The 22,326-nt window shown below is 42.3% G+C and overlaps 1 protein-coding gene across 12 annotated transcripts in view; it reads left to right on the top strand.

Annotated features, from left to right (window-relative positions):
- Nucleotides 1–22,326, top strand: part of ipo11 (importin 11) — a 548,937-nt gene that overhangs the window by 423,921 nt on the left and 102,690 nt on the right. For all 12 annotated transcript variants that reach the window (XM_078218342.1, XM_078218361.1, XM_078218371.1 and 9 more), the window contains one exon: nt 21,687–21,771. In XM_078218342.1, the coding sequence (XP_078074468.1) occupies nt 21,687–21,771 (85 nt within the window). The remainder of the gene's footprint in view (nt 1–21,686; nt 21,772–22,326) is intronic.

Genomic DNA, 22,326 nt, shown 5'->3' with positions numbered 1-22,326 from the left:
AACATCACCAAGCATAACTCCATTTCAGAAATGACAACATTTCCATTTTGCCTAAGTTTAATTTCCAATTGCACTATCAAAAATGTGTGCAACTTTCATGAAAATATTTATGAAGTAACTTTATTGATGTATTTGAGTTTCTCATTCCTGCAATTTTCTGTAATTAATATAAGTATAATTAGTGATTTAAAAAAAAAATTCATTCATGGGATGTGGATATCACTGGCAAGATCAGCATTTATTGCCCATCCCTAATTGCTCTTGAGAAGGTAGTGGTGAGCTGCCTTCTTGAACCGCTGTGGTCCAATTGGTGTAGGTACACCCCCCAGTGCTATTAGGGAAAGAATTTCAGGATTTTGACCCAACAATGCTGAATGAACAGCAATATATTTCTAAATCTGGATGGTGCAAGACTTGGAGGGGAACTTCCAGGTAGTGGTGTTCCCATGTGTCTGCTGCCCTTGTCCTCCTAGATGGTAGTGGTCGTGGGTTTGGAAGATGGTGCCCAAGGAGCCTTGGTGAGTTCCTGCAGTGCATTTTGTTAATGGTGCATACAAGTAGTCATGATGTGGAGATGCCGGCGTTGGACTGGGGTAAACACAGTAAGAAGTTTAACAACACCAGGTTAAAGTCCAACAGGTTTATTTGGTAGCAAAAGCCACACAAGCTTTCGGAGCTCTAAGCCCCTTCTTCAGGTGAGTGGGAATTCTGTTCACAAACAGAGCATATAAAGACACAGACTCAATTTCCTGAAGAAGGGGCTTAGAGCTCCGAAAGCTTGTGTGGCTTTTGCTACCAAATAAACCTGTTGGACTTTAACCTGGTGTTGTTAAACTTCTTACTGTGCATACAAGTAGATCAGTGTATTCGTGGTGGAAGGAGTGAATGTGGAACGAGTGCCAATCAAGCAGGCTATTTTGTCCTGGATGGTGTCAAACTTCTTGAGTGTTGGTGGAGCTGCACCCATCCAGGCAGGTGGACAGATTTCCATCGCACTTCTGACTTGTGCCTGGTAAATGTGGACAGGTTTTAGGGAGTCAGGTGAGTTCATTGTAATAGGATTTGTGGCTTCTGACCTGCTGTTGTAGCCACAGTATGTATATGGTTAGTCCAGTTCCGTTTCTGGTCAGTGGTAACCCCCAGGGTGGTGTTGGTGGGGGATTCAGCGATGGTAATGTCATTTAATTGGATGAACCTATAGTCAATTAAATTAAGTTCATGTCCTTATATTTTGGTCAATAATGATGATAAGGCACAACCTAATTTACTGATGAACTGAAACCACCTTGATAAAGTTTTTTTCTTATTTTTATAATGTTTGTAATTAAATTCTTAAGAGAAAGGTCTTTTAATAGTTACTTATTTTGAAGGAAATTTAAAGATGTTGAATTTGTCAAAATCTTAAAACCTTTAAAACATTTGATTTGCCAAAGTTCATCTTGCTCATTCATTCTCTCTCACATGCTCTCTCTCGTTTCCTCTATTTCTCTATCTCCGACGCTCCACTGCCATTCTCTACCCACTAAACATGACTCAGATGTCCATCTGCAATCCAGTTAGTGATTTGGCCGAGAGGCAGGTCGCGGGGTGTGATTGAAAGATGTTGAGACTGAGTTAAATGGTTCACAGCTTCCACTCGCACATTGCTTGGAGAACAGCTTCACTTCATTTAATTGCAACTCAGTAGTGTCTACCCTGGTTGCAAATCATTTTGAGTCTGTGAAAGGCAATATATGAATGCAAATTTTATTTTCTTAATTATTATTTTGCTGCGAGATGCTAACTGTTACTATCCATGTAATTTTACTCTCGAGTAGTATTCAGATTATCCTTTAATTCCAGGAGGGTTGGCAATCCCAGCTGGATTTAATTACTTGGGTTTATTCTGCATCCACAGGATGCAGTTAGCCCACATGAAATGAATATGCCACGAATCCTGACACCTGGTTTATCCAATTAGCTTTATAAAGGGAATTTATTGTTTGAGACTATATTGAAAGGGCTTAGTTTTTGCAGTTGCAATTATGTTTTGCTCTATGCATTAGTTGGCTTTACTCAGTAGTCTGCTAGTTTTGTTTTTTTTCCCCCTTTACTAATGCTTACATTCATAATTAATGGTTTCCATTACCATATAAATTGTACCATTCAAAACAGAGGATGGGAATTCCTTTCGGGATTCCAATAACATGCATGATTTAATTAAGGAAGATGAGTTCTAGAGAGCACAGACCTACAGATTGAGACAACTGAGATGTTTTATCCACATATTTTATCACTGCCTTGGGACCTATCTGTGTAAACGCCAGTTGAAATATGTGCCACGCTTTTTCCAGGATGCTGTAGATGACACCATGGCCTTCATGAATGGAAATTGTTTGAATACAAGGTTTTGGAGGGGAGGCGGTGGCGCACTGGTATGTCACCTGGCTAGTAATCCAGAGACCCGGCGTAATGCTCTAGAACCCGGGTTCAAATTCTACCATGGTAGATGGTGAATATAAATTGAAAGCCTAATGATGAAGCCATTGTCAATTGTTGTAATGTCCTTATAAGGGAAGGAAATCGGCTGTTACATAGTCTGGCAACTTTATAGTTCACATCCCATGAATAAAAACAATTAATGCTCAGGAATTGACCACAAAAGCGTCATTAAAATGGTCAGTGGCTTGCTCCCAGGAAGAGGTAGTTCATAGTGCATATGTATTTGAAGGGGAGAGAGAATAATAGACCAGGGCTAACATATGTTAACTGCTGTAATGTAGGATGCCGCTTGACAGTGCAGTGGCACCTCAGACAGGAAGTGCATGACAAAGACAGTAAATTGTTCATCTGCCACTGCCTCTGTTTAATAAAAAAAGTCCCAACTTTTTATAAAATTAATTCCCAGGATGTGGGCATCCCAGGCCAGGACGGCATTCTTTGCCCATCCCTACTTGCCCTGCAAAGGTGGTAGTATATGTCCTGTTCCTGAACTATTGTCATGTGTGTTGTAATGCTACTCCCACAATTATGTTAGGTAGGGGCCTCCAGGATTGTAGTGGTTTTGCCAGGCCACTTTATAGGCTGCAATATAAGTCACATATCGGCCAAATTGTGAAAGGGCAACAGAGATCTTTCCCTCGAGGATATCAGTAAACTAGTTTGAATTTTACAAACAACTGGTCATTTTTACAAGCACCATCTTCTTAAAACTGAATTAAAATTTTCAGCTGCCAGGATGAGATTTGAAGTTGCATTCATGGATTATTAGTCCAGATTTTAGATTGTGAGCTAAACATGTTAGGCAAAACAAAAGAGTATAAGCAATGGTTGCATGCCAGATTGAACCTTCTCATTTGCATTCAGGTGGGAGAGACCTGGATGGCTGCTTTGACCCCATCCCTGATCTCCCTGTAGCATTTTGAACCTGCACTTTTATTAGCGAGTGGTCCTCAGCCCCAAATTGCACCTCCTACAACAGGATCACAAACTCTTTAGCATTAAGTGCCCACATATATTTGCAATATTATCATAAACAATTAGCTTCTTTTTGTACCACCAATATCTCTTCCCCTTCAATTACAGAATGCAGCCCTTTAGGAGCTGCTGCCTCTCAAGAATTGCAGCCCTGCTTCGTTGCCCACTCCCCAAGGATAATCTTTTCATGCCAGGCCATTCAAATTAAGTGGAGGCAATCCTATGGCATAATTTACAGTGGCTTTCCCTCTGCATTGCCAGTGCAGGCTATGTCATGGGCACCTCAGTTCTATTTTTCCAAAATTAGAATTTTGAAATACTTATACAGTATTACAAATTAGGCCTGATGCACTTTAATGTTTCATGACAGCACTTTAATGCTTCGTAACTGTAAGTAAATAAAGCCAAATGTTACTTAGTGATAATTGGATTTCAATTTTAGTTTTTATACCTTCATTAAAGCCAAATAACATGAATTGTGTGGAGTGCCCTATTCATTTGTTTGGCATGAGCTCTATTGCTAACAAAAGCACAAGTATGAAAACTTCTCATTTAACCCAAAGATTATATGTTATGCTAAAGTATAGTAATTTACAAGCGAGGTTAGTACCATGTATCCATTATTCTCCACTTGTTTTATAAAATTGATGCAGTGAAAATTTATATTCTGCATCAAATATAATGGAAATGTGATTGCTGCATCGCATTGGGCAAACAATTCAAGGTTTTCAATTGCTGATATGTGTGAAATGGAAAGGTGATTTGAGTATTGCCTAAATAAAGTGTCACGTTTATCCCAGTAATATTGCATTCGTTTCTGTAGAATAGTAACTAGATACAGTGCTAGATGTGCATCTGGAACTAGATGTACAAAGGACTATATTCTACAAGCAGGGGTGTTAAGCTATATTATTGCTGGATGCTAATTCACGTTGCATCATTTTAATTTACAGTAAATCTAGAAAAAAGAGTGCAGTTTTGAAGTATCGTTGATTCTTCAAATTACTCCTGGGCAGTCACGTGATGTAAACGCGAGATATGGCTGCATTTTTGCAAGCTCTGGCGGTACTCCTCTTTTAATCTGTTTTTTATCCTGATGCACAACCCATAATTATCCGATCCTGATGTGTATAATCTGTGTAATGATCCTGGAAGATCCTTGTTAAATTTGGCAAAGGGGAGCAGAGTTAAGTCTAGAAAATCCTTGTTTGATCGAGGTGGTCGGAGATGGCTGGCGTGGGACTCAGTTTGTAGTGGCGATTTCGCTGGTGAGCGGGCCTATGCTTCGGTGTTGCTGTGGACAATGGCCACCAGAGATTTTTGGTTCTCATGTTAGGCACTGCGAGATATCCTAAAAAGAATAGATGAAGCAGAGAAGGGAATCCTGCCAGTCAAGATGGCATTTTCCTCAGTGAAGGCCCACCTTCGGTTCTTGGAAACCCTGCTGCATGGTGCAACATACATCCTGGCAGACTCGGGGAGATGGGGCCGAAGAAGAGGTATCCATGTGCCCAGTCTCTTGAGGGGTGCTAGGGGTCAATTCTCAGCTGAATTTGAGAATTGGCTGCCATGCTTTCACAATCTCGACTTGAGGGCTGGGCACCTGGAGTTCAATGAAGCACAATGTATCCAGTCTTCGAGGTTTGGGGTCAGCCGAAGTCTCCAACCACTGGTCTTGCATTGTGTTGTCCTTGGTGTTCATCAAGAAGGGTTGGAGATGGCTGGGTGCATTAGGTCCTTGACCTGTTTTTCTTTGCTGGGGCTTTGGTATGACAGCACGGTGGAGGTGCAGAGCCTTTGGTGAAACTCTGGGTGGATCCTGGATGTTGCTCAATGATTCTATCACGGCTTTTGTCTTTTCCAGCTCCGTGGATGGTTACATTATCCTGCAGTTCATCATTCATCCTGAACTTTGTTCCCTTTTATAAATTATTTTATAATTTATAATTTTATAATCCCTTTTATAGATTATAAACCCTATTTTGTGATTCTGTCTCGTATCCTGAAAAGGGTGTATGCTATGTGACCACAGAGTCATTTGTTGCCTGTTATCCTGTTTTTTTTAGTGAAAATCAGGGTGTCCATTTTGTTTGTTTAGATGGTATTCGTCCACCTGTGTGCTCTGACAGTGGAACTAGGGAGGCCATAGTTTAATTGTTTGTTGGTCTCCTTCTTTCCATTGGGGAATATGCTGAGTTGGTTGTATGACATGAGGGTTGTGTTTAAAGTTTGAAGTTTATTTATTAGTATCACAAGTAGGCTTACATTAACACTGCAATGAAGTTACTGTGAAAATCCCCTAGTCGCCAAACTCCGGCACCCTGAGGGAGAATTTAGCATGGCCAATGCACCTAAACAGCACGTTTTTCAGAATGTGGGAGGAAACTGAAGCACCCGGAGGAAACCTACACAGATATGGGGAGAACATGCAGAGTCTGCACAGGCAGTGCCCCAAGGCGAGAATCAAACCTGGGTCCCTGGTGCTGTGAGATGTGCTATTTGCTTGGTTTTTTTTCTTTTATGTGCTGTACTCCTTGCTTTTGCACTGAGGGAATGCAACTTTTAATACCCTTCACTTTATTTTTGTGAGTAGAGCCACAGCAGGGTGGTGGGTGGGTGGTTTGGTTTAGAGATGGTTGGTATGGCTTTATAAGTCCTCGTTGTGGATGAGAAAATCCCCTGTTAGAACTATTGGGGTCGCCTTTTTAAAAATATTTTTAATTAAATATCTTGGGATTAGGGAATCCTTCCTTGCTTCCTGAGAAAGTACAGACTAGACCTTCTTTTTTGTGAGCATCTCTGGCGTTGTTGGAGTGGGGGAATTATTTTCTGGTGCACACTTGGGTGTAGTTGACATATTCTTGGGATATCTAGCCTTATTAGATTGATCTTTTATTTTGGTTTGGCTGTGTGGGTAATGGCAATGGTTATTTGATTTCTTGGCTGATAGAACGTACAGTGGACATATTTGGTTATTAGGGTTTTTCTGAAGAGAGGAAATGGGTAGAATCGCAATGATAGCGAGGCATAAATGGCACTTTTGGGGCACCAAGAGAAAGGGGCAGCTTGCTTTGCTCAATATATAGGAGTGATATGACTATTCTTGGTTTGTTGGCCCTTATTTTAGGGTGTCATTAAGCAGGTTAGGGATTTTCACAGTAACTTCATTGCAGTGTTAATGTAAGCCTACTTGTGACACTAATAAACTTAAACTAGTAGTTATGTTTATCTGGGTAGATGATATGGTGGAGGGGGGAGTAGGTTTCCCTCCCCCTCTTGTACAGATAAGAAAGGATACAAAAAAGACAATGGGATCTCAGGATAACAGGATACAATCATGAGCACATGGCCCCATTATGCGTACCTTCCTCCACAGAATAACAAAGTCAGAACTACAGAATATACGGGATCCCTTGTGGGGCAATATACAACCGGGGTCTAATTCAGCATCCCAGGATCTCCAAACATTGAGTACAGCACATAAAAGAAAAAAAAACCTTTTGGGGGCTTCTGGACAGCTCTCTCTTGAAACTGCGGGCCTGAGTGCAAGTGTGGAGGCTTCAGTTCAGCATTATTGGGAGTCTTTCTCATGTGGTGATCTGGTTTATATGGAAACTTCCAACCTATCTGTCTTCTAATCTGGGCTCCGGGGGTGTGGGGTGATTTTGTCTGGAGGTGGAGGGTCGTATTTCTCCACAAGATACTCTGGTACGCTATTGATGGGTGTCTTGCCAACTTCTTTTCTCCTTGTTACAGGGTTTCCTTAGTGGGAAACTGATTACTGATTAACTGATTACAATAGTGCTGGGGAGCCTGATCGTGTGTCTGATATGGCCGGAGAGAAGGGACATTTGTAGTATTGCGAGCCTATACGAGGTGTACAAATCGTTGGCTTGCTGGTTCCTGTACATGAGAGCGTACATTGACAGGCCACATCCTGTACCAATGGTGGTATCCTGAGATCTTCCCCCCCCCCCCCCCCCCCCCCCCCATTTCTGGGTTATCATTTCATTGTTTGGAGATCCTGGGATGCTGAATTAGACCCCGGTTGTATATTGCCCCACAAGGGATCCTGTATATTCTGTAGTTCTGACTTCGTTATTCTGTGGAGGAAGGTACGCATAATGGGGCCATGTGCTCATGATTGTATCCTGTTATCCTGAGATCCCATTGTCTTCTTTGTATCCTTTCTTATCTGTACAAGAGGAGGCGCCGACTGCAATAATTAATAATTGGAATCATTTGTATTAATATTTACTGGTCTTTTCTGTATGTTTATGTGGAATGATAGTCACTACTGTATTAGATTTTGAGGATGTTGCGTTTTGTGAAAAATATAAAATGAAAGTTTCTAATAAAATGTTCTTTTAAAAAAATTACTCCAAAATTTAGGGCGGCAAGGTGGCACAGTGGTTAGCACTGCTGCCTCACATTCGATTCCTGGTTTGGGTCGCAGTCTGTGGGGAGTTTGCATGTTTTCCCCATGTCTGCGTGGGTTTCCTCCGGGTGCTCTGGTTTCCTCCCACAGTCCAAAGACATGCTGGTTAGGTGTGTTAGCCATGCTAAGTTCTCCCTCAGTGTACCCGAACAGGCACAGGAGTGTGGCGGCTAGGGGATTTTTGCAGTAACTTCATTGCAGTGTTAATGTAAACCTGCTTGTGACTAATAATAATTAAACTTTAAAACTTTAAATATTACAAATTCAGAGCAATTTAAACCTTTACTCTGGTAATTTTGACAATCATCTAAATTTTTCACATGTTCACTCTCCTTCACTGTGGCCGCTGTTTCATTGTCAGTGAATTCAAAACAGAATTACATTATTTTTATAATAATATACTTTTATAATTAAATATTTAATTCAGAAAGTGTGTTAATTGCATATTAATTGTGTTTGCTCATATGGAAATGGGTATTAACTTGAGTATTCATTTGAGCCCCTTATAAATAGGCACAGACTCTGGTTGTTGGTTAGGAGGTGCGTGCGTGTAATAAATAAATATAAAGATGTATAAATTTTCTTGAATAATATAAAGTCGGGCTGAAAGTATAAATTGATATCAAAACATCTGCTATTCTTTAAGTTGGAATAGGCAGATTAACTTCATTGATGGGGAGAATCATGGAACAAACCTGGAGCAAGGTAGCTACTTAAGTGAATCTTATTTGCAAATAAAAATATTTTGGATCAAGGGAAGTGAACGACAATGATGACCTCATCATCTTTCTCCTCCTTCCTGTCCTTCTGAAATGTCAATACTCTTGAATATTTAGGTCCCAGACTTGGTTACGTAGCCATTGCAGAGGCTTGATTGCAAACAAATCATACATACTTATATTTTTGCTATCAAATTGTCCATTTTATTATGAATGCTGTTTGCATTCAGATACAGAACCTTTGATATTTTTCTTTCACACTTTGACCTTAACTGCTGGGTTTTTTTTCTCTGTCCCTTCTTGTTACACTCTGGTTATCATATCACTACCCTGCTCTATTGCCTCACCCTTTCTCTTTAACTTTACAAATCTCCCTTCATCTGATTCCCTCCCCTCAAACCTAGTTATACAATTCATAAGGATATTGATTCAGCGCACCATTGACCCATGAATCAAAATCCATTTCTCCCACACCAGTCTTTGAACCACATCTCTCTAATTTTATTTACCCGATGTCAATTCACTCGTGATTCAGGTAGTAATCCAGAGATTATTATCTCTGTGGTTCTGCTTTTTTAATTTGACTCCTAGCTGCTCATAATCCCTAATCAGAAGCTTCTCCATGCTCCTATTTATGTCATTGGTACTCATGTGAACAATACCATCTGGATCCGTGCTCTTCCCCGCCCTCCTGGTACTGAGACATCCCATGCAGCCCTGAGCAGATGTTCCAAACCCTGGCATTGGGCAGGCAACTGGGCGGTCTCCCTGATAACTGGGGACAAAATTAGATACCACATGGCATGTAACAATCACTCATCTTGATTTGCCACCCCCATTACTGTAATGCGAACATTTTTTTGACTCGTTACCTTTTCCCCATTTTAGTTCTAATTCATCTTCCAAGGGCCTTAAAGCATGACACAGAGTGGAGCGGGGGGCAAAGGAGTTCTCAGAGAAGGTTGCGCACTCTGAGAAAGGACCACCACACAATCCCTCTAAATCCTCACCAGCTCAGACACATACAGGTCAGTGTTGGTCCAGGAAGATAGCTATATTGTCACATGGTGAGTCAAACAATACAAGTGAGCATTAACAGGTATTGGAGACAGAAAGAGACAATGGAGAGTTCCCATCAGAGGACACTGGACACTCCTCGGTGTGCTCAGTTGGATGCATATGCGGAGCCTTGGGGATCATCCATGAAGAGGACAACTCTGGAGCAGCAACAGAGAATGTGTGACGTTCTGTCAGCATTTCCAGAGACATTGTCCAATCTTGGAGAGAGATATAGAAGGAATATATCTCAAACATGATGTTAGGCTGATGTCCACCCCCAAGGGAAGAGTTGCCACCTACATGTAAAATCAGCAGCAGAAACCAAGTACATGCTTGCCCTGACCAGTGGGCACCATGACCAAAACACTTATGCTTCCAATCCCACACCTCTTCCCCAACCCACCTACCAACCCCACTCAGTCAGAGCCACATGCTGCTCCCTGCTCCAGAGACCAAGCCTGCCGACCTCCCAACACCCCTGCAACAGTGCAGCTAGGGTGCTCTGCATTATGCCTGAATGAGCCCATCACTGGCTTCTCTGGCAGACTGGTATAGGTGGTGGCAGGCACCTGGTTTCATCAGGTTCCTTCTGCTCCTCCTCTTCTATCTCTGAGGATATAGAGGAGTCATCCCCCCCACCCCCGCAACTCCAATCCTTTCTGCAGCGCTGTGTTATGGAAAGCACTGTAGATCACCATCATTCTGGGCACCCTTGCTGATACAGACTGAAGAGCACCCCCAGATCTGTCCATGCGGCTGAATCGCATCCTCAGGAACCCAATGCTTGCACGATGAGTGACCATGTGCTTCAGTTATACCTTTCTTTTGCATCAGTGCTAGAGCTCCTTAAATTTCTATCAGCCTTGTCCTTGGTGCTTTTGTCTCCACAAAACTGGCTTGGGGGTGTGGAGATCTGTGGGAGATGTGACTGACATGGAATAGAAACTTAAGGGATATATTGTATAAATGTGCATTGAAATCTTCGGTGGTCACATACCAGGTGAATATAGATGGAGTGGAATCCCTTCCAATTGAAAGAGACTCAGGGCACTTGGATTGCCACAAGTGTCAGTTAAGTTTTTTAAGTTTATTTATTAGTGTTACAAGTAGGCTTACATTAACACTGCAAGTTACTGTGAAAATCCCCTAGTCACCACATTCCGGCGCCTGTTCGGGTAAACTGAGAGAGAATTTTAGCATGGCCAATGCACCTAACCAGCACGTTGTTTCGGACTGTAGGAGGAAACCGGAGTACCCGGAAGAAACCCACACAGACACGGGAAGAACATGCAAACTCCACACAGTCACCCAAGCCAGGAATTGAACATGGGTCCCTGGTGCAGTGAGGCAGCAACACTAATTACTGTGCCACCATGCTGCCAAGTGTCACATGATTGCCTGTATTGTGGGAACCCAGCCTTTGCAGAAAAAGCACGTGTCTTCTAGTTCTGACAGTCCTCATCAGTAGCAAAATGGATGCAAGTGACACCACCAGATCCACAGAACAAACTGGAGGAAAAGAAATTCAGCACTCTGGTGGTCTTGACAACCATCGCCAATGCATACTCACCTCATAAGTAGGTCAAGGCAGCTTTCTTTGTCAGCAACAGCCTGCCGTGAAAGCCTGGCCTCCTGAGGCACTGATGCTTAGTTATGTTGCAAAAGCAGATCCTCTGCCTGTGGATCCTGTGTGGGGGTATCATCTCCTTTGAGCTGGATCACTGCATCATCCCCCCATGGTGTAGTATGTGGCTGAGGTACTGCTGCTGCTATTGGTGCTGTTGTTCCTTCTCCTGTTCCTCATAAGCTACTCCCATGCAGCAGTGAAGGCTGACAGCAGGGAAGAGCAAGATGAGTAAAACACAAAATAACTTCAGTGACTTCTAAATGTTTTAAATCTTCAAAGCAACTCCTGTGAGCACAAGCCTTTCAGCTAGGCAAGGATGCTGCTGTGCAGTTTCAGCTTAAAAGACTTTTCAATATGTGAATTTCACAGAGCAGTGAACGCCTGCTATGCTCTCACCTTGTTGACTCTGGTGAGTTGCGCACAGCTTGGAAAACCATTCACCGGCTGTTAAAGCTAGAATCCTGAGTAAAAGTTAGAATGAATTACATCTGAGCACATTTAAATTCAAAACATGGCATCTCCTTGGGGGTTACCCTCGCAGCTCTAAACCTCTCCCAATAAAAGCTGGAGGTGAGCGAGTTCATGCCAGGTTTTCACACATTAGCATTTTTTGAACTTGGTGGGTCAGAAGCCTCTAAAACATTTTCCGGTACCAAGCCAAGCAGATTTGTATTCTTCAGTTTCTGGCCTCACTTTCTTGGACTGACCTCAGAGGGCTAATGAAACAAAATATATTATTAACGCATTTAATGGAGCACATGTTCCTGTCTACATCAACACAGATGAAGTGGAAAGGGTCGAGAACTTCAAGTTTCTAGGTGCGCAGATCACCCAACAACCTGTCCTGGTCCCTCCACACCGATGCTATAGTTAAGAAACCCCACCAACACCTCTACTTTCTCAGGAGGGTAAGGAAATTCAACATGTCCGCTATGACTCTCACCAATTTTTACAGATTCACCATAGAAAGTATCCTTTCCGGATGTATCACAGCATGGTATGGTTCCTGTTCTGACCAAGACACAAGAAACTATAAACAGTTGTGAACGTAGCCCAGTCCATCACGCAAACCAGCCTCCCATCCGTTGATTCTGTCTACGCTTCCCCTGCCTCATAAGCAGCCAGCATAATCAAGGACCCCACGCATTCCGGACATACTCTCTTCCACCTTCTTCCATCGGGAAAAAGATACAAAAGTCTGAGATCACGTACCAGCCAACTTAAAAACGGCTTCTTCCCTGCTGCCATCAGACTTCTGAATGGACCTACCTTATATTAAATTGATGCACCTTCTCCTTTCCTTCTCCCCTATGTATTCTATGAACAGTATGCAAAAAACAATACTTTTCACTGTATCCCAATACATGTGACATCAAATCAAATAAACAGTCCTTACAGTGCAGGATCTGAGAAAAGGGAGAAAGTGGCATGTTTGTTGTTTAAAGGAAAGCATTTTTAGATGCACAAAGTTTACAGAAGAAGAAAACCAAGACTGCTCTGTAAATCAAGATTTCTGTACTGCAACGGATGTGTTTTTGAGAAATTGAAAGCACTATTCTATGTCAATATTTATTAATCACTGGGCATATTTGATAATATCACTGATTTGATCCCAGCTGGAGTATTTGACATGATCTTAGGGGCTAACCACAGGGAAAGAAGGTGGGTGTACTCCTAAAATAGAGCATCATGTCACTGGCAGCATGTCTGCCTTTGGCCTGCAGTCCTGATGCAACTTTACAATCATCAGGTGAAGCACTTAGTGTATTGCCCAGCCATAGTCCAATTGAGGCCCCTTCCCACCTCTGCTCAGATATAACGGGCAGAGTAAGAGGCCAGTGCCCAGTATGAAGTGGGGCAGGTTTGTCCCTGTGGGCTGTTGGCCAGTGAGATGGTGTAGGGGAATTCCTTTCCAGGTCCCCGGTGCAAATTAGAATCTCTAATACAACTTTCCCTTTCTGTGTCCATCCTCTTCCCCTCCTGCTCCAACATGCCCTACCCCCATCTTCCTCGCTGGGGGCTGCTGGATGGCTGGAGGTCTGGGTCCATTATCTCTCATTGGCATAGACCACCACCATTTTTATTTGCCTTGGCATAGAAGCCCTTATGAGTCCCCAGTTTCTGTGATGGGGATGCTGGCCTCTGCTAGGCCAGCGATTCTCTACGAAGGGATCGTCCCCTTGGAGAGCAGTAGAGGTCTTATAAAAAAAAGGAAGGAAATTTACTTTATTAACTGATCATCGACCACTGACAGTGATATTTGGGTCTCATACTGGGATTCTAACTTGGGTAGCAAGTTGGATGCAGAGATAGGCATCACTGTTGTCAGTGCATACATACACGATAAAATATTATCATTCATCGTCATTCAAATCTCCATGGAAATGCTGATGGACTCTCTACATTACCTTTACCCAACAAGCCATCAATGAATAGTTCAAATGGTAATGTTTTCTATTTCAAAGAAGTCGATAACATTCCCGTAACCGCAGGACGGGTTAAGTATACCAGAAACAATCCACTACTGTCAGAAGTTATGGATATGGTACTACATAGCAAGACAACAGGAGCAAACCTGGAATTGAAACCATATGTTACCCAAAGACTCGAACTATCCATACGGGCTGTTTGTCTCCTCTGGGGAATGAAAGTCATTATTTCACCATTGTTCAGGAAATGTGTACTAAACCAACCTCAGGACAGTCATTGTGGGATAGCAAGGATGAAGGAGATATCCAGAAACTACTTTTGGTGGCCAGGACTTGATAGCGAAATCAACGAGAAGGCAAGTATGTATTCGGCTTTTGCAAATGTTCAAAACCTGCCGCCAATAGCGCCATTACACCTATGGGAATGGCCATAAGGGCTATGGTAAAGAGTTCATGTAGATTATGCTGGAATATATTAAGGATAAATGTTTTTCATTGTGGTAGACATGTACTCGAAATGGCCTGAAGTCGCCATTATGAAGACTGTCCTCGGAGAGAACAATAGAAATACTGGGTGAGATTTTTGGCACAATTCGGTTACCATGAACAACTTGCTGATGGCAATGGGCCACAGATTGTTGTCTAAACTAAACCAATTCCTGATGACCTACAGGAATACAAAACCTTCAACAACCCCAAGTTATCTGGCATTATTCATGATGAGACGTTGGGTGTACACAGCATTTGATTTGCTGATGCCGCCAAAGATGAGAACTTGTTGAGAGGAAACAGCAAAGTCAGATTTTGCGATATGAGATCAGGGCTAAATGCTGTGTTTTTCAGAAAGGTCAAGAAGTATTGGCAAGGAACTATACCACCAGTGAGAAATGTATACCTGCCATCATATTAGCACAGACGGAACCAGTCTCCTTCACTGTTCAAACACGGGGGTTGATGTGGTGTGGAGAAGAAAGCTGATCAACTTTTAGCAACTAGAACTAGTTTGCCAGAGACACCCAACTGAGAGTCCGCAACAAACTGTGCCAAGTGAAGACCTAGACATGCCTGAGAACTTGACAATAAAAGACAACTGTGGAAGACAGTACCTCAATTGATGACACTGCAACGCCGAGTAAACCTCCCAATTCTACCACTACTCCGGTTGAGACAACTACAGACGACATCCAAACTCAACCAAAATACCAGGGGTTGCAGACAATGTGAAAAAGCAGACTCCTGAGGTTAGCCAACAGGAATCTTCTGAAATGTCTAACTTAGTGGCTATTGTGTTTATCAATTGCTCATATTGGAAATTTTGATTCTTATCATTACATTATGTTTCAATGCAGGAACTTCTGAGGTAAAGGATAGTGTTATGTATTCATGCATGTTCCAAGTTGGAACAAAGTCACTTTAAGAGTCTGATCACATGATGTACTAATGATGTTATCGGCCATTTGCATTGTCAATCAGGCAGTCTATCCTAATAGCCTGTGGCGCAAACGCCTTGCTGATAATGCTTTTGTTTGTTTGTACCTTTGTGGTCTGCAAGTCTATCCTTTAAAAATAGCATAGTAGGAATGTCAAGGCATTGAAGAAATTAATGATATCAGGAATGAGTATTTTCAATTACGTGGAGACATTAAAGAGCTGGGATTGTTCTCCGTAGAGCAGAGTAGGTTAAGTGACATTTGAGAGAGGTGTTGTAATTCATGAACAGTTTTGATAGAATGAATCATAGAAACTGTTTTCATTGCCAGAGGATTCCATAACCAGAAGTCACCAATTTAAGGTGATTGCCAAAAGAACCAAAGGCAACGTGAGAAAACATTTTTTTTTGCACAGCGATTAGTTCTCCGCAATACTTGCTGATCAGAGTCCCCTGAACGAATTTAAGAAATAACATCCTGCCAAGCACTGCCTAAAAAGGTGGTGGAAGCAGATACATGCAAATAACATGCAAATAGGAATTTGAGCTAGGATATGTGGAAGAAACCAACACTATCACAATGAGTGGAATGTGTTGTGTCATTCTATGAATGGAAGAGATTTTTAGTTTATGTTGGATTTAAACTTTCCTATTATAAGGCTGTTTAAGAACTCTGGCATACACTGCAAACATTTTCAGCTAACACATTTTCATTACCTCATTGAGTTGCATTTCAGAAACCGGCCAGTCGGACCAGCTGGCCCATGCCAATGTTTATGTTCCACATGCGCCTCCTCCAACCCTTCTTCATGTAAACTCACAAGCATTCCCTTTCACACTATTCCTACCTCCAGCACATGCCTACACTGCTTCTGCTTAAATACATCAATACTGTTCACCTCACCACTTAGTTATGGCCGAAAATTCCACATTCTAAAAACTCTTTGGATAATTAGCTTTCTCCAGAATTCCCTATTGGTTCTATTTCTGACTATCTTATATTTATGGCCTTTAGTTTTGATCTCCTCCACAATTTCTCTCCTCCTATCTTATCAAACCCTTTCCTTACCTGAAAGAGCTCAATCACGGTGTCCCTCAGCTTTCTCATTTTTGGAGAGGAGTCCCAGCCTGTTTCTCTTTCTTGACAATTATAACCTCTCAGTTTGGGATATCATTGTTCGGAATTTTCTTTGCATCTTCTCAAGTTTTTATCTAATTTTTATAATATGGATATTGGAACAGTGTGTCATACTCCCAATTGTGGTCAAATCACGGCTTTGTACAAGTTCAAACTAACAACCCTGTTTAAATGTTTGCTTCAATTAAAAAAACATTGTTTGCCTACTGAGCTATACCTTTAGTCCAAGTAACTTGCTGTTTGCAAGTGCTTATTAGCTATAGGGTCCCTGCTGCCACAGGGAAATTGATGAACCATATCAAGTCAGTTCACAAGTCTCTGCTCCCAAAGAACATCTACAAAGTTATTTACCAAAGATCATAAGGAATAGGAGCAGGAGAAGGCCATTCAGCCCATCAGATCTGCTCCGCCATTCAAAAACCTTATGGCTGATCTAACCGTGGCCTTAGCTTTACTTTTCTGCCTGCCCCATAACCTTTCACTCCCTTGTATATTAAAACTCAGCTTGAGCGTTTTTAATGACCCACCCTCCACTGTTGCTGGGAAAGATAATTCAAAGGACGAATTACCTTCTGAGAGAAAACATCCCTCTTCATCTCTGTCTTAAATATGAGATCCCTTATTTTTAAACTGTATCTTCCCTACGAGGGAAATCATCCTCTCAGCATCTACCTATCAAGCTCCCTCAAGATCTCTCGATTATACAGTTTTCGTTGCCCCTGCATAGAAGTCCTTATCAACCCTTGGTTTCCTTGATGTTTAGATGAAATAAATGAATAGCAGCCCCCCATACAAAAATGACCCGTCCTTAAAAATTATTTCATTAAGTTGTGCTTGGATTTCGTGTTGCAACTTGCTTAGGGTCAAGTTAAATTAAGAAATAAATTGAGAATTGCATTCAGACTTGTACATCCTCAGTGTTTGCACAAAGTAATTCAGTATTTTTCCCCTTCGAAAACACCTCTAAGATTCAGACCCCCCCCCCCATACAACCTGGCAACAGATTGTTTTGAGCTCCATCCACAGAGGATTGTTATCTGCACCTGACTCTCATCCCCAGCCTAAAGAGGAAATATTCCGTTTTCCATTCCATGAATTTGATTACGCAGAAATAGTTGGCTTGTTTTCAAAGAACAAAGAAAATTACAGCACAGGAACAGGCCCTTCGGCCCTCCAAGCCTGCACCGACCATGCTGCCCGACTGAACTAAAATCCCCTATCCTTCCGGGGACCATATCCCTCTATTCCCATCCTATTCATGTATTTGTCAAGACGCCCCTTAAAAGTCACTATCATATCTGCTTCCACTACCACCCCCGGCAGCAACTTCCAGGCACCCACCACCCTTTGTGTAAAAAAAAAACATGCTTCGTACATCTCCTTTAAACCATGTCCCTCGCACCTTAAACCTATGCCCCCTAGAATTCATTCTTCCACCCTGCGAAAAAGTTTCTGACTGTCCATTCTGTCCATGCCCCTCATAAACTTGTAGACTTCTATCAAGTCGCCGCTCAACCTCCGTCGTTCCAGTGAGAACAAACCAAGTTTCTTCAACCTCTCCTCATAGCTAATGCCCTCCATGCCAGGCAACATCCTGGTTAACCTTTTCTGTACCCTCTCCAAAGCCTCCACATCCTTCTGGTAGTGTGGCGACCAGAATTGAACACTATATTCCAAGTGCGGTCTAACTAAGGTTCTATAAAGCTGCAACATGACTTGCCAATTTTTAAACTCAATGCCCCGGCCAATGAAGGCAAGCATGCTGTATGCCTTCTTGACTACCTTCTCCACCTGCATTGTCACTTTCAGTGACCTGTGTACCTGTACACCCAGATCCATCTGCCTATCAATACTCTTAAGGGCTCTGCCATTTACTGTGTATTTCCTATTTGTATTAGACCTTCTAAAATGCATTACCTCATATTTGTCCGGATCAAACTCCATCTGCCATCTCTCTGCCCAAGCCTTCAACCGATCTATATTCTGCTGTATCCTCTGATGGTCCTCATCCGCTATCCACAAATCCACCAACCTTTGTATCATCCACAAACTTACTAATCAATCCAGTTATGTTTTCCTCCAAATCATATATATATATATTACAAACAGCAAAGGTGCCAGCACTGATCCCTGAGGAACGCCACTTGTCATAGCCCTCCATTCAGAAATGCACCCTTCCACTGCTACCGTCTGTCTTCTTTGACCAAGATGTGGAGATGCCGGCGTTGGACTGGGGTAAACACAGTAAGAAGTTTAACAACACCAGGTTAAAGTCCAACAGGTTTATTTGGTAGCAAAAGCCACACAAGCTTTCGGAGCTCTAAGCCCCTTCTTCAGGTGAGTGGGAATTCCCACTCACCTGAAGAAGGGGCTTAGAGCTCCGAAAGCTTGTGTGGCTTTTGCTACCAAATAAACCTGTTGGACTTTAACCTGGTGTTGTTAAACTTCTTTCTTTGACCAAGCCAGTTTTGTATCCACCTTGCCAGCTCACCTCTGATCCCATGCGACTTCACTTTCATGAGGGACCTTGTCAAGGGCCTTACTGAAGTCCATGTAGACAGCATCCACTGCCCTACCCTCATCAATCACCTTTGTCACTTCCTCAAAAAACTCGATCAAGTTAGTGAGACACGACCCTTCGAGGGGACACCTCCCCTTCACAAAACCATGTTGCCTCTGGATAATACGTCCACTTATTTCCAAGTGAAAATAGATCCTGTCTCGAAGAATCCTCTCCAATAATTTCCCTACCACTGATGTAAGGCTCACTGGCCTGTAATTACCTGGATTATTCTTGCTACCCTTCTTAAACAAAGGAACAACATTTTCTATTCTCCAATTCTCTAAGATCTCCCCTGTAGCCGGTGAGGATACAAAGATTTCTCTCAAGGCCCCAGCAATTTCCTTCTTTGCCTCTCTCAATATTTTGGGGTATATCCCATCAGGCCCTGGGGACTTGTCTACCTTAATGTTTCTCAAGAACCCCAATACCTCCTTTTTGATCTCAACATGACTCAAACTATCTACACACCCTTTCCCAGATCCATCATCCACCAAGTCCTTCTCTTTGGTGAATATTGACACAAAGTACCAATTTAATACCTTGCCCTTTTCCTCTGGCTCCACGCACAGATTCCCTCCCTTGTCCTTGAGTGGGCCAGTCCTCACCCTGGCTACCCTCTTGCTCTTTATATATGTATAAAAAGCTTTGGGATTTTCCTTAATCCTGCTGGCCAATGATTTTTTGTGAATCTTTTTAGCCCTCCTTACTCCTTGCTTAGGTTTCTTTCTACTTTCCTTGTATTCCACACTTGCTTCATATGATCCCAGCCTCCTGGCCTTGACAAATGCTTCCTTTTTCTCTTTGACCAGGTACACAATATCTCTCGTTATCCAAGGGTCCCAGAACCTTCTTGTTCTTCATTCTTACAGGAATATGCCAGTCCTGAATCCCTATCAACTTATACTTGAAAGCCTTCCACATGCCAGATGTTGATTTGCCCTCAAACATCTGCCCCCAATCTACATTCTTCAGTTCCTCCCTAATATTGTTATAATTAGCCTTCTCCCAATTTAGCACCTTAACTTGAGGACTACACTTTACTTTATCCATCAGTTCCTTAAACCTTACTGAATTGTGGTCACTGTTCCTGAACTGCTCCCCCACTGAAACGCCGACCACCTGTCCGGGCTCATTCCCCAATACCAGGTCCAGTATGGCCTCTTATCTAGTTGGACTATCTACATACTGTTTCAAGAAGCCCTCCTGGGTGCTCCTTACAAACTCTGCCCCATCTACGCCCCTAGCACTAAGTGAGTCCCAGTCAATATAGGGGAAGTTAAAATCTCCCACCACAACAACCCTGTTACTTTTACACCTTGCCACAATCTGCCTACATATCTGTTCCTCTTTCTCCCGCTGGCAGTTGGGTGGTCTATAGTAAACCCCCAACATTGTGACTACACCCTTTCCATTCCTGAGCTCTACCCATATTGCCTCACTGTAAGAGCCCTCTGAGGCGTCCTCCTGCAGTACAGCTGTGATATTCTCCTTAACCAGTAGTGCAACTCCCCCACCCCTTTTACATCTCCCTCTATCCTGCCTGAAACATCTGTATTCTGGAATGTTAAGCTGCCATTCCTGTCCTTCCCTTAGCCAAGCCTCTGTAATAGGAACAACATAGTTCCAAGTACGAATCCAAGCTCTAAGTTCATCTGCTTTATCTGTTACACTTCTCGCATTGAAACAAATGCACTTTAGTCCACCAGACCCTCTTTGATTAGCAACCACACCCCGCCTGCTCTTTCCCTGAGTATTACTGACCCTACTCTCTGGTTCCCCTTCAGTTAAATCACCTTTGCTTTGGTTCCCACCCCACTGCCAAAATAGTTTAAATCCTCCCGTGTGACACTAGCAAACCTCCCGGCCAGAATATTTATGCCTTTCCAGTTTAGATGCAACCCGTCCTTCTTGTACAGGTCCCACCTGCCCCTGAAGAGACCCCAATGGTCCAGATATCTAAAACCCTCCCTCCTATACCAGCTGCTTAGCCATCTGTTGAGCTGTACTGTCTTCCTATTTCTAGCCTCACTGGCATGTGGCACAGGGAGTAATCCTGAGATTACTGAGTAATCCTGAGATTCCTTTGGATAAAGCCATGTGAAGGAATGCCATGATGCCAGGAGTGCGGTGGAATCCATACTTGCAGCAAAATAACACCATCGAAGTGGGAGCACACCCAAAACATTTCACAGTCTGTCGATTCTAATAGTCATGATGTGGAGATGCCGGCGTTGGACTGGGGTAAACACAGTAAGAAGTTGTTGTTAAACTGGTGTTGTTAAACTTCTTACTGATTCTAATAGTATCATTGGGCTTCAGATTAACAGCCAAAAGTGCAAGGGTGCAGAATTAAATCAGCTGAGGTGACAAAATTGATGAAGTTTTCTAACTCTGATAATGATTTCTGCAGCCTGTTTTCTAAATTTCATACATTTAATCTTGTGTCTGTCCTTGTCCCCGCAACCACTTTAAACAGCTTGCTTCTAGCAGCCCTGTCCCATTCTTCCATTATTTTACACATTCCATCATATCATGCTGTACTCTGCATTGTTCAAATGCAATATTATCCTTATAGTGTCGAGCTGAAAATGCAGTTATCAATATCCAATGTGTCTCTTAGCCAGTATAGACAAGTATTTAATGATTTGCCACTTAATATTATCACTCCATTTCTGTGTGCAAGCATCCATAAATATGGGCAGGAATCGAGTGGAAACCGATTTATATCCATTTTGCCAATTTACACTGACACACATAAGTAATGTATCTTAGCAGAAAAATCCTATTTGTATTATATTAAATACATATGCCTATTCTTTTAAACATAGCTGTATGGTGATGTCACATTTTGAAGAGCAAAAAGTAAGTGATGATGAAGAACCCCCAACTGAACAAGACCGAAGGAAGAAGCTGGTAAGTAAATATTTTGCAACCTGTCAAAGCTGCTGGAGAGTTTGAACTGAAAGAAAGAGAATTTAACAGAACTAAAACCTCCACACTTCCACACTAGACATGATATTGGATTTTTTTCCTTATCAATTTTCATTCCTATCATGTACTTCATTTGAAGGTGTGATTCCTGTGACTCCCCATAGGCACCTGTCATCTTCTGAATACCATGCCCAGGTGGTTTTTTGTCATATGTAAGACTTGATTATGAATGTCATTAGGTTAATAGGGACTTTACATGTGTACTATATCTGCTTCTCACTGAGAATCTACATATCCTAGCTTAAATTAGTTAAGTTGGCACACGTTGCAAATAGGACCTTCCTGGACCTTGTAACTCAGCTACTAATTGTCTAACCTTACTGAACCATCAAGAGAGTTTTAGCAGTGTGAGGTTTTAAGACTAAATCTTTACACACCTGGTTTACAAACATTACATTGTCTTTGTGTATTAACAGTTTGTGCAATTGAGTATTAGTGTCTTCATTTCATTATCATTCCTCATATTCAATGAGTTCC

The sequence above is a fragment of the Mustelus asterias genome, chromosome 1 (genome assembly GCF_964213995.1).
Source record: "Mustelus asterias chromosome 1, sMusAst1.hap1.1, whole genome shotgun sequence".
NCBI lineage: Eukaryota > Metazoa > Chordata > Chondrichthyes > Carcharhiniformes > Triakidae > Mustelus > Mustelus asterias.
The sequence above is the reverse complement of the archived record's forward strand: the minus strand, read 5'-3'. Positions and strand labels throughout refer to the sequence as shown.